This window comes from Lepisosteus platostomus, chromosome 14 (assembly GCF_059453375.1).
Source record: "Lepisosteus platostomus isolate fLepPlt1 chromosome 14, fLepPlt1.hap1, whole genome shotgun sequence".
Classification (NCBI taxonomy): domain Eukaryota; kingdom Metazoa; phylum Chordata; class Actinopteri; order Semionotiformes; family Lepisosteidae; genus Lepisosteus; species Lepisosteus platostomus.
Window position 1 is genome coordinate 27,483,069 of NC_142624.1, and position 18,049 is coordinate 27,501,117.

The window sequence follows — 18,049 nt, forward strand, 5'->3', positions numbered from 1 at the left end:
ATGTAATGCATCTAGATCAAACTAAAATGGAGTACTGTATTTTATGTATAGACAAGAAGGAGGTATTTGAAAATGTGAATTATCGTCAACAGTCCAAGATTTGAAATGGCAATGCACATTTTCCATAACAACCCTATTTGGGCAATCAAACACATTACACATTTCAATTCTAGATACAGGACTGATTCAAAAAGTAGCAGAAGAATCCTGTACTATTTAGTTGTATTGACTCCGTTTTAGTTCAAGGAGTTTGTTTTTGTAAAGGTTAGTCAGAACGCCTTCATGTACGTGGATATTGCTGATGTAATGTAAGTGACTTTGGCCTTGGAACAAGGCAAATAAGCATTAACTAAAGAAAACAACAATCTGCTGCTGAAATAAATTAGAAAATGGTTTATCTGAAGAACAGCGAGTCTTTTGTAAATGTCTCAAAGATAAATTCAAGACTTCCAAACATTTTCAACTTACTTAAAAATGCAAACACCTTGTCATACTTAAACATTCATACAGACTGTATTGACTGGTTACAGTCAATATACTGTATGCTGATAAATCCTAACAACCTTCCATAATTAAGAGTGAGGAAGTATATACATGTACAGTATATACTGCAGTACAGAGTTATTTTCCCTCCTTCAGTGGGGGAGTAGAATTCCAAGGACAATATCCTTTTCCATACTGGTGGTGTGTGGTACAGTGTGCTAATTTGACCCCATCCATGCCATTTCAGGTATTATCTTTTATCTATATTCAAATACCAATTAGGAACAAGGTCCTCTTCACATATCCCGTTTCTGGGGAGATTGTTAGATCTAAATTAATTACTAATTGTGTATGTATTTACATAATCTGCTGTGTTACAAACTGGGGAAATCAACAAAACTAAAACAAACGGGCCTGTTCGTCGTAGTTCTTCTCAGCACAGTCCCATCGTACATCACTAAATTTTAAACTTATTGGGCAGAAGAGTATTACTCACATGCTTCATTCTATACAGTAGGTAGAGTGAGAGGGTACATGGTTGGTCTAAAAATGGGATGTAAATATCTTCATCGTTCTTAAAAGATATACAAACTAGCAAAGAGAAAATATTGGGTTTTGTGCATGGCAGCAGGCTTCAAGAAATACACTGCAGGGTCAACTTTATATACATGCAGGTACAATAAACATATTACTAACACATCTGAAACAAATGAACAGCTCACCCCCGTTTCCGTTGGAAGGACAGATGTGTATGATTATTGTACTTCACATTTGTTTTTATCAGTGGATAGTTGGAATAACTCCCTTCAACAAGACAACTACAAAACTATGTAGGCGACAACAGCACTGAACTTTTCTGCTCCGAACACATTCCTGAAAATTCCATACTCCGGTGCTGAAAGGGATTGTAACAGCGCAATACATTCTCTGTTTTACGGTGGCATGCCCCCAGACATTTCAATCATTGAAAGATGAATGAGGCACAACCTTTACCCACCACACAGAGGATGTTGCTGTGCCCACATTAATCTTTTTTTCTGCCTGTATATAAGATGCTAAGGCCTCCAGGTTTTTCTCACTGTATCACATCTGGCCTTGCCATTCAGTTTTAGGTCCTCAGGGAGCCAAATGTTTCTACAAATCTGGAAACTGTACTCCATATGTAGCACCTGACAGAATTAGTGGGATTAATACGCTCTTTCAGTTCCTTTTAAGACACTTCAAATTACAGTGTAAAAAAATTTGAATAAATCTAAAATCTAATCAATCAGATCGACTCGTAGTCTTGTCTATAAAAATGAAGTTAAATAAAGTTATTTGAACAACCATGTTTTACTGTCAGTTTGTTTTAGCAGATATTATATTGTAGATTTTGTTTCTTCATTTTATCACGGGATATAGTTATGCCTGCATGAACATACCCCATATATATTATCCAATATTGTTTTTATTTCACAAAACCTGCATTGATTTACTAGTTTGAATTTTGTTTAGCACAGTCACCTAATGGTGGTTAAAATACAATTTTACAGTTTCAGAGTCTAATGTGCTGAATGGTGCATGTTAGGACTATTTTTGTAAATCTCCAAACTTCTAGATCTCATTGGTGAATCTGATTGGATCTTCTCCTCGACATGTTATCACCATTTATAGTGTAAATTACAATAAAGAACCATCTTGCTTTGATTGAGGCAACATGTAAAGTTTAAATTCTTACAGTGCAATATACTAAAGTGTATAAAATGTACCAATATGAAAGAAAATCAATAATGCATAAATGAAAGATTTTGATTTTATAAAGATACAATAAAAGAGCTATGAATGAAGACTTGTTAGTGAACATTGAAATTATCACTTGTAATTTTTATAGAAATACTTAACTCCCCTAAACGATTTCTTACTATTCTTTAAAATTGCAGGAAATGTACTTTCAATTCAGACAAATGGGTTCCCAGTGAAAGTTCTCAAACTTAAGTTTATTAAAGCAAATGTCTGACCTAAAATTTCCACATAAGCCTTTCACACCTAAAAATGAAAGAATTTAAAACCAAATATAAAACCTTTTTGTCCATTTTCATGAAATAATGCTGTTCTAAGAAGATCACTTATCACCATAATTTGATTTCTGAAATTAAGTTTAGTTAAAGGAAGGTAATTGCTGTGAACAGCAAACTAAAAACATGGTCTAAAAAAACTAACAATAAATTATGACATTCAAAGCTGTTAAAAATAATGGTAAAAAAAGCGTTTCATCCAATCGTGATACAATTGCAAAGTTCTTTGGTACTTTTTAACCTTTAAGCAAAAGATTAATCTTCATTAAAGGGGAGAAAATAATTCCAAACAAAACAATTTGCCAAAGTTTTGTACAATATAAAAAGACAGGTAAGAATTCTCTCTCCTTCCTTCAAGTGCAATTGTTCGTTTTTTCCTAACATGAACCTAAAACAGATAAAACCATTTTTAGCAGCAAGTATACTGCGTTAAAAAAGACTTTCTTGAAATTCAGACCATTTTTGTTCCACAGTAGTCTATGTAACTATGATGTTTCTTCATTTCTCAAAACAAACAGTCATAGAGCTCAGGTGAAAATCCACAACTGAAACCTGTCATCAGGATTGCATGGAGCTAAGGCTGGATGCTCACGATGTGCAGACAGACACATTTTTGATCCCGGATTAAAAAGCAGCTGGTCCTAAGAAAGAAAAAGAACTTCCTTTAACAGTAGATATTGGCCGACCGTCACGCTGAAGAACACCAAATCATTCAAGAGTATATTGTGATGTGTCTGAGGATGACGATAATCTATCCATCTATTTTCTAACTGCTTTATTCAGTACTGGGTCATGGGGGAGCTGGAGCCTATCCCTGCCATGGGCGCACGGCAGGGTACACCCTGGAAGGGACACCAGTCAATCGCAGGGCACACACAGGCACAGACACAGACTTGCACATTCACACCGTGGCCAGTTTTCTCAGAAGCCAATTAACCTCCCAGTATGATTTCTGACTGTGTGAGGAAACCGGAGCACCCTGGAGGACACCCATGCAACCGTGGGGAGAACGCAAAATGAAGCAGCAATGCTCACCACCGCCCTGAAAACAAAATTCCGAAAGCTAATTTCAAGTTAAACAGAATTGGAACGACCTACATTACATCAATTTAATAACATGAATTACCTCTCTTAGCTCCCACTTCTGTTCTACGCCAACCAGTGTATTCCGGCCTTTATACTGGCAGTCGTCGAGTTTAACAGCTCCTTCTGTGCCGTGCAAGCACAATTCCTTTTGAATGTTGTGCCTAATCTCATGATGTGTGGAATATTCAAAATACTGAAAAATAAAAGGTTTCAGCTGAATTTCTCTGCCACACAACTAAATACGCATTAAACATGCTTTGCAGTTTTATTACATGCTTGGAGACAGTTTTCCATAAAGGAATAATTCTCTTTCTTACGTAAAAGATCAAACAAAATCATTAAGATCCAGTTGATAAAAGTGCAATCATCCAAAGACATTTTAAAAAACAACAGTTGTTTAAGATATGTAGCATGTGGAGACACACTGCAATAACAGTATCAGTTTGTAAAATGCCTTCACCTGTGACCTATTCAGTTACAGCATGTTGTGGTCGGAACTGCTGTAAAGCTATTCCGGGCAGTGCAGATTGCTGAGGAATGAACTCCTCTCCTGTTCCTCATATATAGGGCAATTTAGCATAGATAATCAGCCTACCAGCATGTATTTGAGAGCTGGGAAGAAACTGGAGGTTTTCAGAGAAAACCCATGTACACACAGGGAGAACAAAACCACTCGGAAAGGTCCACCGCCCAGAATCAATATTTGGACCCAGATGATGAGAGGCAGCAGTGCCAGCTGTCTATCAATCTGTAAAATTCTCTTTTTTCCTTCACAAAATTAAAAAGTGATTTTCTGTTAGAAATGGCTATTTATTTCCTTCAATGTCATGTGAATTGTAAGAACTACCCAAAGCTAAAAACTTTGATCACAATGTAGAAAAAAAATCTGGGAATCCAGCTTTCCCCAGTTACTGTACATTCTGTTCTTATTCTCCCTGTAATGTCTTACAAAGCACCAAGAGCTTTATTGCCTACAAGCAGTGGTCTCTAATCCTGGTTGTGGAGATCCCCAGTCCATTTACTCACCCTAAATCACCAGTGTTTTAAACTTACATAATTTAAGTATTTCAACCGTTGATCTATTAAGCAAGTAATGTTTCAATAAAGGAAACACTGGTCCTTGAGGAAAAAGAATATTCAGATTTTTGTTCCAGATGGTCTCTAAATTACTTCCTTGAACACTCTGTTTAAGAGAACATTGTTAAAATTGTTCCAGGCCTTCAGACACTGGTGATTTTATGGCTGCCTATAAAACTGAAATGGGGCTCTCTAGGACCAAGGTTGGAGACTCCTGGCCTACAGTATCCTTTCTCCCGTATAACATGTGCAAGGTAGGATATGCATCTTGATACTGAATTAAGAACAAACTATATGAAACACATTTAGTTTGACTCTTTGTATCACAGAAAAGCACAATCAAATCAGAATATTCTACCTGATTTCCCCCAAGTCCATGGCAGGGATACATTATCAGATGTTTACCTCCTTCATTGTTTTCTCCAGCATCAAGACATGAATCTTTTCCTAGATTCTTCACCTGAAAGGGGAGACAAGTGTTTTTATTGACACCGTTCAGTCAGGAAACAGCAAACCTCCATCAAATGTTTGAACTAAGTTTTCTGTTCATTTTGGACAATGTCTATGGAAAGAGAAATTTTAGGATGTGAGTTTTAGCTTTGGAGAGACACCATAAAAATGTATTTACAGAGCCAAAGTGAAGAGGGTTGAGATCAGGCATGAATGCTTCAGGATACACGTTTTTCAAATACCAGGAGAAGCTCTTGCATTTCAGACGCTGCCGTAGATCCATCCTTTTGGATACATCTCCAAAGGATTTCTGTGGAAACAATGTAAGTCATCACGAAAAACCTTCCTGATTACTTTGAGTCAGTGCTATGATAACCACATTTTAATTCAGAAAGCTGTAGAGACCTGTCTTAAAATAAATCTCCTTTTCCATTTCCTAGCCACATTGTTTAATTACGACATTCCAAACCATTAAGAGAAAGTGGTTAAAGAAAGCCCCCCTGCCTTGTGTCTATTTTGGAGGCCATAAAACAGACCTGTCTACTTTTAAGGCTTTTTCTCCTGGGTGGTAATGTATTTCTGGTGCCTTTCTCAGCCACATCATCATCAATACTGCGATTTCAGTGCCTAAGAATGAAATGGACTGCCAGCCCATTACATCGGGAGCAGCCAAAGATCAAATCCAAGAATCTGGCATTACCAGTGCTCTACTCAAACCAACAGAGCTATTCAGACTGAATCTGCCATTCATTGCCCTCGATAAAGTATTGATTTCAGTAAGTATGTTATTTTCTTTTCATTGGAACCCATTTCTAAAACAATTCTGGAGCAAATTTATGGTTACCCTATTATACATCTAAGAAGAAAAAATACAAATCACAGTTCTACTCTCACGGAAATCATTAACAGCAAAAAATGTTTTTGTAGTGACCATTTGCAAAGATTACTCTACAGTAATTGGATATAAAAATTATGCATGTATATGGTGGATGTGAAACATCTGCTTAATCAAACTTCATTTACTGTACATAAGTGAATATACAGTATTTTCGTAACCAGAAAAAGCTTCCCCCCACGTGCAATTGTATTGCTATAGTATTGTATATACAGTATAATACTGGAATTGTACATTATTTTTATAATTTAAACTAATTAAAATTACCTAGCAATAGAGTTGTATGTTTCTTATTCTCTTGAAGAATCCATTTTAGAATTTTTATTTTTTTCAGATTTGTAGTATACGTAAAACAACAAAACGGAAACAAGTTATTGTGAGTTGTTTCAAAATATTCAAATCAAAACATTTTCTTACTCAAAGCAGAATGAAAACTATGAAACTTTAAACATTAGCTTATTAAAATGACTTACAAGTTAAAAGTTTTGAATTTTGTGATGTGCAAAACACTTCACAATATCATTAAAATACTTCCATAAAAATCTGATCCAAATGTGACTTATTAGTGGAAGGCTGTGGGATTAGAATTTGTTTTACTTGGAATCACAGGATAATCATACTTATTGTCTTCATAATAAAAGACTTCAGGTTAAAATTATGTTCTCAGTAGTTACTTAGTCTGGTCTGTCTGTGTTTAAACATATGTATAATATCTTCCTCAAGGCAGACAATGTTTTTTTTTATTTTACCTTCATTAACCTCATTATAAGAGATCGACTTGCACATAAGGAAGGAGTCTGGGGCTACACGACTAGTCTTTTGAGTCTTAATGATCATAAAGAGTTTATCAAGACAGTAAACTAGACTTCACCTTCCTCTTGTCCCTCTAATTTCTTTTTATATACAATTTTTTTTACATATCAATGACAAGTCATGTCAACTCACACAAATGCCAGTTTAGTAATTTTTTTTTTACAAGCTGGTGAAACAAAAACACAGCGCAGTCATGTTCAGTTCTTAGGCCTTTCTAAATATTTATGTTCCATTCAGACTTGGTCCAGACAATGACAAACGCAGAGCCCAGCATGTGGCCAGCTGAGCAAAAAGCATAGAAATAACAGAGAACAGAGAGACAATCACAAAGAACCTCTGGCTCTTGAAAAATATTAAAATATTTCACTGTAGACATGCTGTTTGCTTAAAGAGAACATTGCACAGAAGCTGCCCTGTGAATATTATGCAAGGTTGATTAATGTATCAATGCATGTTGTATTGTTACTGATCCTTCTGTAAAAAAAGCCTTAGATTTTTCTTAAATCTGTCTTAATCTAATAGTATTGCAAAAGGATTGAATCACTTAAGATGATATTATAAGATGAATGTTTACTGAAACAAGAATTAATAATAATAGACTCAGCCTCCCACACATCATGGAACCGCCACCTACTTCTTTGGCCATCTGTGCAGCTTGCTGATTTCTCCGGTAAAATATTTCCTTATAATCATCCATCCAGACCTCTGCAAGGCGAACCTGATTGCGCGCAATAACCTGGGTGCCCTTAGGGAAGGTATGTGGGCTTTTAGTGCGGAATACGTGACCCACTACAGAGCAAGGGATAATCTCCAACTGCCCACCACACTGCCACACCTGTAATCACAAAGGGATGTTATTTAATTAGCACCGTAACACCATCATCAAATCCGGCTGATCTCAGCATGTTGAGTTCAACCAGTCATTCACTTATTCCTAACATAATTAGACAGTAATACAATCAGACATTCAAACAACAGAGAACATCAAGAAAGATGCTATCTTGCTTTAACTGTGGGAAATGAGAAACCAACTGGTGAGCAGTGAGAATACTGCATCCCTCCCCAAATCCAGATTATATCAATAAGCATACTGTAACTCATCTGGAAAGCCAAAGGTCTGTTTTTTTGCATTGCTGCTGTTTGTTTCAAATTTGATCATGGTCATTTTTTACTGGAGCTCAAATATTAATATATAGTACCTATTAAGAGTTTTATTTTAACAGCTTTGAAAGCTCATTTGTATCGATGCTATTATACAATGTCAATCTAACAGTTGATTGAGGATTGAATTAATGTTCTAATAAGGACCCCCCCAATGAAAATATATCTATCAATAAAATGCTTAATCAATAAGAAGTATTTCACAGCGTGAGGTAAAAAAGTTACTTTAAAATGTATTGACTATAAAGATATCAATTTTAATAATAAAGATAATGTAATATAACATTTGTCTCTAAATACAGTAGCACCCAGTGAACTGAAAGGCTAAACAGCTTCTGATCAACAAACTGCACTTACTCGGAAAGACATTTCGATATTTTCTCCTCCCCATATTTCCATTTCTTCATCGTAACTTCCAATATAATAAAAATACTCTTTTGAGATTGAAAACAGTCCCCCAGCAAAGGTTGGAGTTCTGTGAAGTAGGACACACAGTTACAATGATAGGAAGAACTTGAAACATTTGCTGGAATATTGTATTTTACATGCTGAGGTGTTCAGTTTAATTTCTTTTTTCTGTTGTAGCAATACAAATAGGGAAAAACATAAAATAATGAATAAAATAATTTAATCAAGAAAATAATTTATATTAGTTCTGGAAAGATCCTACTGATTGAAGGAATGCCTTTTCTGAAAGACATGAATTGTACCATTCACATCACTTCTGCTCTGGCCTGCAATGTCTGAGAAAGTGATGGAGTGTAAGTGACTTCAAGGTCACTGTTGATATCTGTCACTTCTGGTGCAGATGCAACAACTGCTCTCGAGACATCTGTGTTTTTCTGAAGTGTTCCCAATCACCCTGCATAAAACTGTTATTTTGCAAAAGGTGAAATGGCAATGTTTTTAATGGTTGTGATTATTATTAAGCCTTAGGCAATTTTGCAGCTTAAAAGTAGATAAAAGCTCTAATTTTACATCCTCATTAATGACAAATACAGAGCACAAACCAGGCAGAAGTATCTGGTAATATTTTAATATTAACTACTGAAGTTAAACTGTTTTAACAAACATTATGGGCCATAATAAACATTATGGATTTAGGTACTCTATAAAAAGAAAATCTTTATAGAGCAACATATGAACCAAAAATATGAAAAACAACAAATATACAAGTCATTTACATAAATAAAACTAGAGTATTCTTAGGAAATGTCTCAACCAAAAGCTTAGAAATAAATGTATTCTACAGTATGTGTACAATATCTTACTTGACTGGATATGTTTCATCCTTTCTCCTGCGTTTCTCATGATCTGGAAGACTTTCCCATCCAAAGGATAAACCCCAGTCAAAATTGCCACGGTTGTGATTTTGTCCATATGGAGAAGGTTTCATGAATTCAAAGGTATTGAGGTCAATTGTTGTGATGTCTGGGCTCACTACTGCTGTATAGTTTTCTGCTATTCTGGCAAGTAAAGGTTCCAGCCAGCCTTGGAAACACTCACCTAAGGATTAGGTTGAAAGGATTAGACATCATCAGGTGAAACACCTCACGGTTCACAGCACTGCATATTGTGCAGGTTTGTAGTATACTGGGTTACACCTGGTTTGCTGCACAAAACAAGGTATGTAGCTTACAGGAGTCTGCACTGCTATGCATAAGATACATCTATCTTCCTAATGATGTCTCATCAGCTCTGCTGGTGTTTTGAGTTTGCAGTGTGAAAAAAAGAAAACTGCATTTCAGAAGATAATTGCATGTGGACCACAGCTCTCATCAGCTAGCATTATGGTCACAGAGTTGATTTAAAGCTGGCAACTCCAAAATGAAAGACATACATATTCATTTGTAGTGCAATAAAACAAAGTCAATTGAACTAACCATGACACACATACAATAAAATGTAAAGTAATTTGTATTTCATTTTCAAAGTACTGCAATAAAAGAAAAAAATAAATAATAAACGTTTTCCTTCCTTCAGGCTGTGGAAAAACATTTCTACATGTTAGCACAGAAGTGGCAAAAGTGTTACAGGTACAAGAAATGCTTAAGATATACTGTATCAATTGTACTTAAGAAAATTAGCAATTAATTTGTCATTAGAAACTCATCCAGTAGTTTCTCAAAACAGTGGCAATATCCAAATTCGTAATATTGTGCCAATCCATAAAGAGAGTGACTAAACCAAACCAAGTAATTATATTACCATAAGAATCACTTCTATTACATGTAAGGTTATTGAAAATATTAATTACAAGAAGAATTCTTTGGAACAGACTACCTAGTTTTATAAAAGATAGGTCTAGCTTCAGGTTCTGCAAACAAACAAAAGCAGAAATGAATACATAGTATAACATTTTCAGAAGGCTTTTGATAAAGTTTCAAAATATTCAATAATACTGTATATGTACTTGGATTAAGAATTGATAAATAAACAGGATAAGTATAGATAAGGATCAAATGCACATTTTTGGGTGATAAAGTTAGAAAAGTGTCTCTAGTGTCAGTACTAGCACCACCACTCTTACTGAATTATATCAATCATCTAGATTAAGGCATCGGTTTCTAAGATGACACCCTGCCTTCTCTTTAGATACAGCTGGATAAGATCCTCAGATGTCTTGGCAACAATAACAAAACTAGCTGGATGGACTGAATAATGTCCTTTCATTCTTAACCTTTCTAATTTAACCCAACCCACAATTATAACATTATAACTGACTTTCCTTTGAGAAACTGAATGTTAATTTAACAAAACGGAAGCAATCAACCATACAATGCAAACTCTTATTTATGTAATACAGCAATATACTGTAGGCCAAGTACACCAGGGGATTTTTCTCTTTTTGGTAGATTGTATCATTTGTTAGAAAAAGATTCCCTATGAAATATTTTTATGATAAAAATAAACTCTAAACCATGAGATTTATAAGATATACTTACAGTGAGCATCAAGGAAAGTGAGTACATCTCCTGTTGCAACTGAAGCTCCTAATAACCTCGCTGTGATTAGTCCCTTCCTTTCTTTTTGACGCACTACTCTAACAATGTGCAGCTGTTTTAAATAATTATCCAGCTGATCCTTCAAGACCTCTGTCGATATAAAAGCACAGAAAATAGGTTTTATCAAATATCATGAAGCTATATTCTATAACACTCCCATTTGTGACAAAGCTCTTAAAACTCCGAAGTAATTGACAGGAGTTTAAGGTTTGATAAGTCAAAATAAACTGGAATGTTAGTTAACGCTACATTCTGTAGTTAAAAAGGACAATCTCATTAAGGACAGCAAGGTAACCCAAAGAGAATTAAATTATATTTGTATTTTGCATTACTTGAATGTACTTTATTACATCAAAGGAAAGTGCGAGAAGAACATTTTTTGAACGGCCAATAAATTAATGAAGATGTGCATGGAATCTGACATTAGATGTTCTAAATGTGGAATTTCGATTGAAAAGAAAGCTACGTGGCTTTTTGAATACACTTCTCTCATTTGCAACCCAGATACATTCTGGACATTGGCATGTCGGCATTTTCTTGATCCTACCCATTTCGTTTTGTAGTTCTATTTTATTTGTACAGTAGTAATACAGATCTACAAATCACTTACAGTAAGCTGAATTTGTGAGTTGCCTCTTTTTCTGAGACATCCTTCATATCAGACTGTGTAGAGACAGACACAGTGAGAAAGAATTGGTCTTTATCTCCAAAAATGGCGTGCTGCCAAGCCTCCCTGACCAGAATGCCTTGACTGCAGGGAATTGGGTATCTTTAATACAAAATCATAATGCTCATTGACTCGCAAGTCATGACAGACTGCTGAAAGTCATTCAGAATTAAAAGCAGCTTGCCCTATTCACTTCTTGCGCCTTTAACTGCCTGAGGCCTGCTTACAAGAACCAACACTGATTCATGCTTTCTTAATGCTTTGCTTACTACCAATTTTGGTTTGTCTTATTAAAGTATTTAGCACCAGTGCATCTTCTATCCCCTGTATCCCTGCCAGAACCAGGCATTAAGAACATGTTTTACAGAATGAACCTGCCCTAAAATAAATACTTAGTAAAAAGTTGAAAATACAAGTAGGTCCTATCTTTTATTCGTTTTACCATCAACACTTGCATCATCCACCAGAATGATTTCTTTCAGAAAGATGGCAGGAGATGTATGTAGCACACTGTATACTGTTCTCAACAATGTGCTCCATGCTTCATTGTGGAATACGATGATTACACTAGTAGTTGGCAGAGGAGGGCAGCGCTTGAAATTTTGTTCAATACACCTGCAAAAAAGGAAACAGTCACACGAAAGGTTGGGTGACAAGGACGGACTTTGGTAATAAAAACTAGTCACGAAGTCAGACACAAGCAGAACACACACAAGACCTCTGAAATTTCTGTCTCTCCAAGAAACGACAACTATGAAAAACATAACAAGAAGGTTTCTTTGTTCATCATTTAAGAAGAACCACAGAAACACATAATTAGCCAAACAAAATTCAGTCCTCTTTGATGAATCAGCTATGTCTACTAGACATGCAGACACACCGAAAAATAAAATAAAGAATGGTGTCTGTGGTTCATGTTAGATTTGATCATGTAACTGCAGGCGAACCTTAAAGCATTTGTTGGTCCTAAGTGAGGTTTTACAATTTTAATATTTCATCTACTGTAAACGTTTAATTAGAGAATTATAGGCAACATTTTTAAATTATAGTTTCTGGTGTGTTTAATGTTATATCTTGAAAGTCTGTGGTAAATGAACAGGAATTTAGCATTTTATTTTATCTGATTTACTGAAAAACTCTCCTTGATAAACTGGTACTGACAAACAAGGTGTAGTCTGCAGTTTCTAATGTACAGATTTTCTCTGTTGAGAACTGTAAAAATAACTTTTAAAACCACATTTACAATTAAACAATTAAACATGGCTTTATGTTTTATCTGACAACATACTGGAAATGTCACCTGTTGTTAGATACATTTTAAGGGAAAATCATTCAAAATTCATTTTATTCACACACACAACTGATTTTCTCTGAACATGCATTTCTGCCTCTTTTCCTAAAGCCTGGCAGTACATGCTTTTGCTACAATGTTTAGAACACAGTTTACTGCCGTTTCAAAATCTTCTTCACTTCAACAAAAATCTAACACATTTCGTAATTTATAAAGGATGCTGTGGTAAATCGAAGTTCCCTTAAAGGTTTATGTGTAAATTCACATTCCATTTGTTATCTCAAGAAAGATCCTAAAGAAAATTGCAAACTTGAGGAAAATGAGACAAAATAAATGACAACTGAATTATAAAGATGCAATGAAATTAGCATGTCTAAATCATTCCCTATCCCTTTCATTTTCCTCAGTTCTGCAAATACCATTCTCTTCTACTTTTTGGACTCTCCCATGGTCAGGATCTTTCATGCCAGGCCAGTTCAGAGTGGCTGCCACATTCCACACAATTTCAGAGTATGATCCCTGGTTTGGCTATAGGGATAGCCCTAGAGAATGAATATGATTAGATCCAGACAATATTTATCTACACTTGGGAGGATACTGAAAAGAGATGGCAATGGCAGCGCTATAAAGCCACAATGATGAAAGGAATATTATTGAACAATTAAAAGATTACATACTCAGGTGGTCTGGTGTCTGGTCCAAGGTCTCTGCTCAATGAAATCCGATCACTGGCAAACACATTAAAGCAGTGCTTCTCATCTCCTTTCTCCTTTTCCTTCTGCTCTGCTGGGCTGAGCTTGTCTGTGTGGAAAGGCTTCCCGGAAGCTCCAGGAGCATTGGGGTTCTGAGGTGGTCTCTCCAGGGCTGGCTTGAGCTCTGCTGCCGTATAATATCCCGGCAAACAAGGGTGGCTATCGCCCCCTCCGGACTGCCTTAGAGGCGCCTTGATCTGCATTTTTGGCATGGAGTCCCTGAAATTATTGACGGCCCCCATCATCATTCCCAACACGGCATCTCTCTTGTTAACAATGTCCTTCAGCCATGGTTCCTCCTTTGGAATACTGCTCACAACTTCACGTTGGATTAGAAACAAGAAGGTTATAAAAATTAGGGCAAAAATTGCCAGTTTCCAGGGAAACAATCGCCTTCTTAAAAAGCGCCGCAAGGCAGTCATGTTTGCTTACGATGTCCAGTATATGGAAAAAAGTAATGTTAAGCACTTTGAGGTAAAGATTTGGATGACATACATGAAGTTGGTTGCATCATCAGTACCCAGTACTACAAAAAAAGAAGAAAACACATTTGAGCTCAAGGAAACACTTTTTTCATAAATCTTTCTTTATAAGTGACTTTATTTGAAAATGATATACTGTAGGTGCTATACCACACTAATGAGAAAAAGGTGTAAGGATTCATTACTTGATTGTTGGCTGATGTTGAGGCAGCATGAACATTTATATTTTTTACTGAAATTATAGTAGCCCATTAGCAAAATGTTTTAAAATGTACAGCTTACATAGATGAGCTTCTTTGCTTTTTAAAAATATGATTTCCATTTCAAAATAACTTTTCCAGAACCAGGAATAATGGGGACATGGATGTTGTCTGTGCCATTTTGCCTAAAAAATAATAATTTGGAAAATTAATATTAATATACATTCCCTCTGTAGGAAACACTCAAATATGTTTATGTGGAGGTATGCCACAGGTAATGTTCTTACAATTTATATTTCATTAAAATGCAAATGATAATGTGTTTTAATTTTCTATTTAACCCTGAAAACACGTCTAGCACAATGAATTGCTGATTTTGGAAACCCAAGGATTCACCACTGCCAGATATTTTTGAGGAAAAAAAAAGGGTTTGAAAATGAATGGGAAATATTCAGGATGCCACAGTATTGTTGGAATGTTTTACTGATTGACCCTCTATGCTTCTAATTGAACAGAAAAGATTTATCTTTCCCATAATAGTATTAATAGAGAACAGGTGTCAGATTTGGCAATGCTGTGAGAGGCATACTACATAAAATAATATGTAACAATTTTGAGAAATTGAGTAATCTCCTTTAAGGATACAGGAGAATACTATCATGTTATTCTTTAACCTTTAAATTATTATACCCAAGACATTTTATTAGTTTTTTTTGGTTTGGTTTTCTGAAAACGTTCCTAAATTGTGTCTTTCAAACCAAAAAAAAAACTTTTACTTTTTAGAAACGTAATAGTTACTGTAATACATTTAGCTCTGTTTCGTTTTTTTTAGTATTAAAAAAATTTGGTTACGCTAAAAATCTTTTAAAAAAAAGCAAAATTGATACTGTCAACGTAAAATACATATCAATACCCATGAACTCAAAATTTGATTTTTCCAACTGAAATACTGTGCCATTACAGTCATACAGAAAGCAGTATGCCTGGAATCGGGTGTTAAATGATACTAGATACCAGAAAATAGTAACAGAAAAAGAAACTAGCAAACATCTGCTTCTTGTAAGTACTCATAGAAATAATGTAACGTCAAAACACAGACATGACAAAGCTTGAATATTTCGGTAAGTTGTGTTCTTAATTGTTACATAAAATCCCCCCAAAAATGTATAGAGAATTACCCATGCTTTCAATAAATTTGGAATTTCCTACCTGTTCGACATACTCCACAACACAGTATGGGCGTTTTAAGATTAGATGTTTGCGGATGGATTTAGATTCAACAGTTCAAACTTTGTCAAATTCGTGCGTTTCCTGTAAAAAAGGCACATAAATGTGGTGACTCCTTCATGTAACAGTCAGCACTCTGGATTCAGACACTCAAATCACTGTAAACTACTTCCGTCTCGTTGGACCCAGGTGAGTTCTTAGATACAGGTAGAGGGAGGAGATCTCAAAGTACGCTTGCGTAAATAGGGTTTCTCAAAGGCAAAACGATACACCTGAGGACGTAGATCTTTTAAAAAAATATACACTGCGCAAGTACAGGGTAATATCGTTCTAAAACACATTGTTTACTGTAAATAAAATGGAATTTGGCCTTTTAATTGTAGTAAGTTTTATGTTTAAGATATATCCTTATGTAGGTTGATAGATTTAACTTACAGTACATTACTTCTGACTATGATCAGTGAAAACAGGACCTAAGCTTGTTTAAAATTTATTGTCTCTTGAATAAAAAAGCACAAATTTAACAACTTTTCTAAATATACCTAATGTCTGTGCTTATGAACAACAAGATCCAGGTACGTTACATCAGATCCAGAAGGCGATTTTTGCTTAGAAACCCAAGGAAAGGCTTAAAAATCAGTGAGATATAGAAGCAGCACATGTAGTGCCTATAAACATTGTATTTATAAGGATTCCTAGGAATTTGTAATTAGAGAAAATGGATTTGGAATGGTCTTTAAGAGTTTTAGTAGAGAGTAGTGGAAAGTCCAAATGCTTATTTCTTGCACCAGTTTCATCTTATGGCACACATTATAATCAATCTATTACGTACAGATTATTACCTCTACAATCGTATACGAGGTAACTGGTTTGCGCACTTCTACATACCTGTATGTTAATCACGCAAACGGTACAATCATTACTTTGATGCACTGCCTTTAGCTTCAGGATTTTACAACCCAGTTTTACAAAACAGTTTATCTAGTATGCAAATAAGCTTTTTTGTTTTAAATTATGGGCCACCAATACTTCAATGTGACCCTCACAAGTAACTGTGCATTAAAGTAAAAGATGGTGAAGGTTTTTAAATCCAGGCTCTGTGGACGTACCATCATGCATTATGAACAAAGTCAAGCATAATTCAAGAGTTACGACACGTCTTCAGCTTTTGTGTAATATATTTTATTAATAATGTTCTTACTGGAATGGGAATGGATAGTCTTTCTTAACTCTGAAGTACTTTGAAGCTCAAACAATTGTAAGTTGCCTGTCTGGTGAAACGAGTTTCGTCTTCTGTAGTTTGGGGAACAGTTTATTTCACCCCACCCCAGCAGGATGCTATGGCTATTCTATAGAAGTGCCAGTTCTTTAAGTAATAAGATTTGCTCAGCCAGCCATTCAGTGAAACTGTTGCTGGGTAACAGTACGCCAAGGAACGTATAAAGCTTTTGAACCTACTATATCCAACTGCGCTACCTATAGAGAAAATACCTCCAAGAACGAACAGAAGACAACCAAGTAGTTTAGTTCTTTAAGAAGTATAGCGAATACACAACGTTGTAAGTATTTTTTTTAAAAAATGACTTGTGAAGTTCACAGTTGTTAATAAACCTGTCAATTTAAAAATATAAGATTACTCTTAATAATCCATTAATAACACTTTGTTATCGCAATTACGGTTACTAAATGGTGATTGTATTAATCGATTAATAAAAGAGGTGTAATTCGCGTTCTTGTGATACAAACACGAAGAAACATGCGGTAAGAATGTAAAGCGAGCGATGCTTAAGCCGTAAAAAGGGATATTAAAACACAACTGAAGAGAAACACATTGAGGTGCTTGCTTACGCGTTTCCATGGTGAAATACGATTGCACCAAGTGCGCAGTTAAATCGAGAGAAGTTACTAAATTTCCACTTTTTAAAGAAATGAAAAACTTACCGAACATTTAAGTCAGAGTGAAGTACACCTTCCACAATGTTCACATTTGCTAAGTCATTCCTTGCAGATGGTGTTCATAAACTGGTAGTGAGGCTAGGGGGGTAAAAACTAGGAGCCGGAGATGGTGGCCATTCGAGTGAGAAATCCTACTAGTTTTCTGTCAACACCCTCGAAAAGTTTGAGCAAGTTAAAATGCCTCTGTTCTATCCCCCCAACCCCCCTCCTGGTACCTGTAGCGGTGTGGTCAGTCATCACATAAAGACGAAATCATCATTAAAGTTACGTTAAATTAAAAAGATCTGAACTCAGTTTAAAGATTTTTTAACTTATATAAGCCAACGCACGTACTGCAAATGTCCTCGTTTCCTTGCTTCCCGATTCTTATCAATAATAGATAGTGCAGTCTTCTGAGCCCATGACTCCAAACAATGAAGAAATTGTGCTCAGATCGCGGTATTCGGCTTC

General features: G+C 35.5%; 1 protein-coding gene across 5 annotated transcripts; it reads right to left on the minus strand.

Moving 5' to 3' along the window:
• Positions 1-2,438: 2,438 nt before the first annotated feature.
• On the minus strand, positions 2,439-17,951 carry galnt3 (UDP-N-acetyl-alpha-D-galactosamine:polypeptide N-acetylgalactosaminyltransferase 3 (GalNAc-T3)). Of its 5 annotated transcripts, XM_088605415.1 has the most exons (13): positions 17,585-17,896; positions 15,626-15,727; positions 14,499-14,601; positions 13,660-14,260; positions 12,134-12,306; positions 10,965-11,114; positions 9,291-9,525; positions 8,377-8,494; positions 7,493-7,693; positions 5,329-5,460; positions 5,059-5,160; positions 3,664-3,816; positions 2,439-3,178 (listed from the first exon to the last, which is right to left on the minus strand). In XM_088605415.1, the coding sequence occupies exons 4-13, from the start codon at positions 14,154-14,156 to the stop codon at positions 3,065-3,067; spliced, it is 1,875 nt and encodes a 624-aa protein (XP_088461541.1). In that variant the 5' UTR covers positions 14,157-14,260; positions 14,499-14,601; positions 15,626-15,727; positions 17,585-17,896; the 3' UTR covers positions 2,439-3,064. The 5 variants fall into 5 exon arrangements, with proteins under 5 accessions (XP_088461541.1, XP_088461543.1, XP_088461540.1 ...); XM_088605417.1 differs by lacking the exons at positions 14,499-14,601; positions 17,585-17,896 and adding an exon at positions 17,933-17,951; XM_088605414.1 differs by lacking the exon at positions 14,499-14,601.
• Between the last annotated feature and the right edge of the window lie 98 nt (positions 17,952-18,049).

What these genes read in the sequence shown, in the direction of transcription:
- galnt3 (XM_088605417.1), bottom strand. Translation starts at nt 14,156, where the DNA reads ATGACTGCCTTGCGGCGCTTTTTAAGAAGGCGATTGTTTCCCTGGAAA. An exon ending in GGATGATGCAAGTGTTGATG is followed by an intron (nt 11,115 to 12,133) that starts GTAAAACGAATA and finishes TTATATCGACAG; the next exon opens with AGGTCTTGAAGGATCAGCTG. An exon ending in ATGGACTTGGGGGAAATCAG is followed by an intron (nt 3,817 to 5,058) that starts GTAGAATATTCT and finishes TTTATTTTTCAG; the next exon opens with TATTTTGAATATTCCACACA.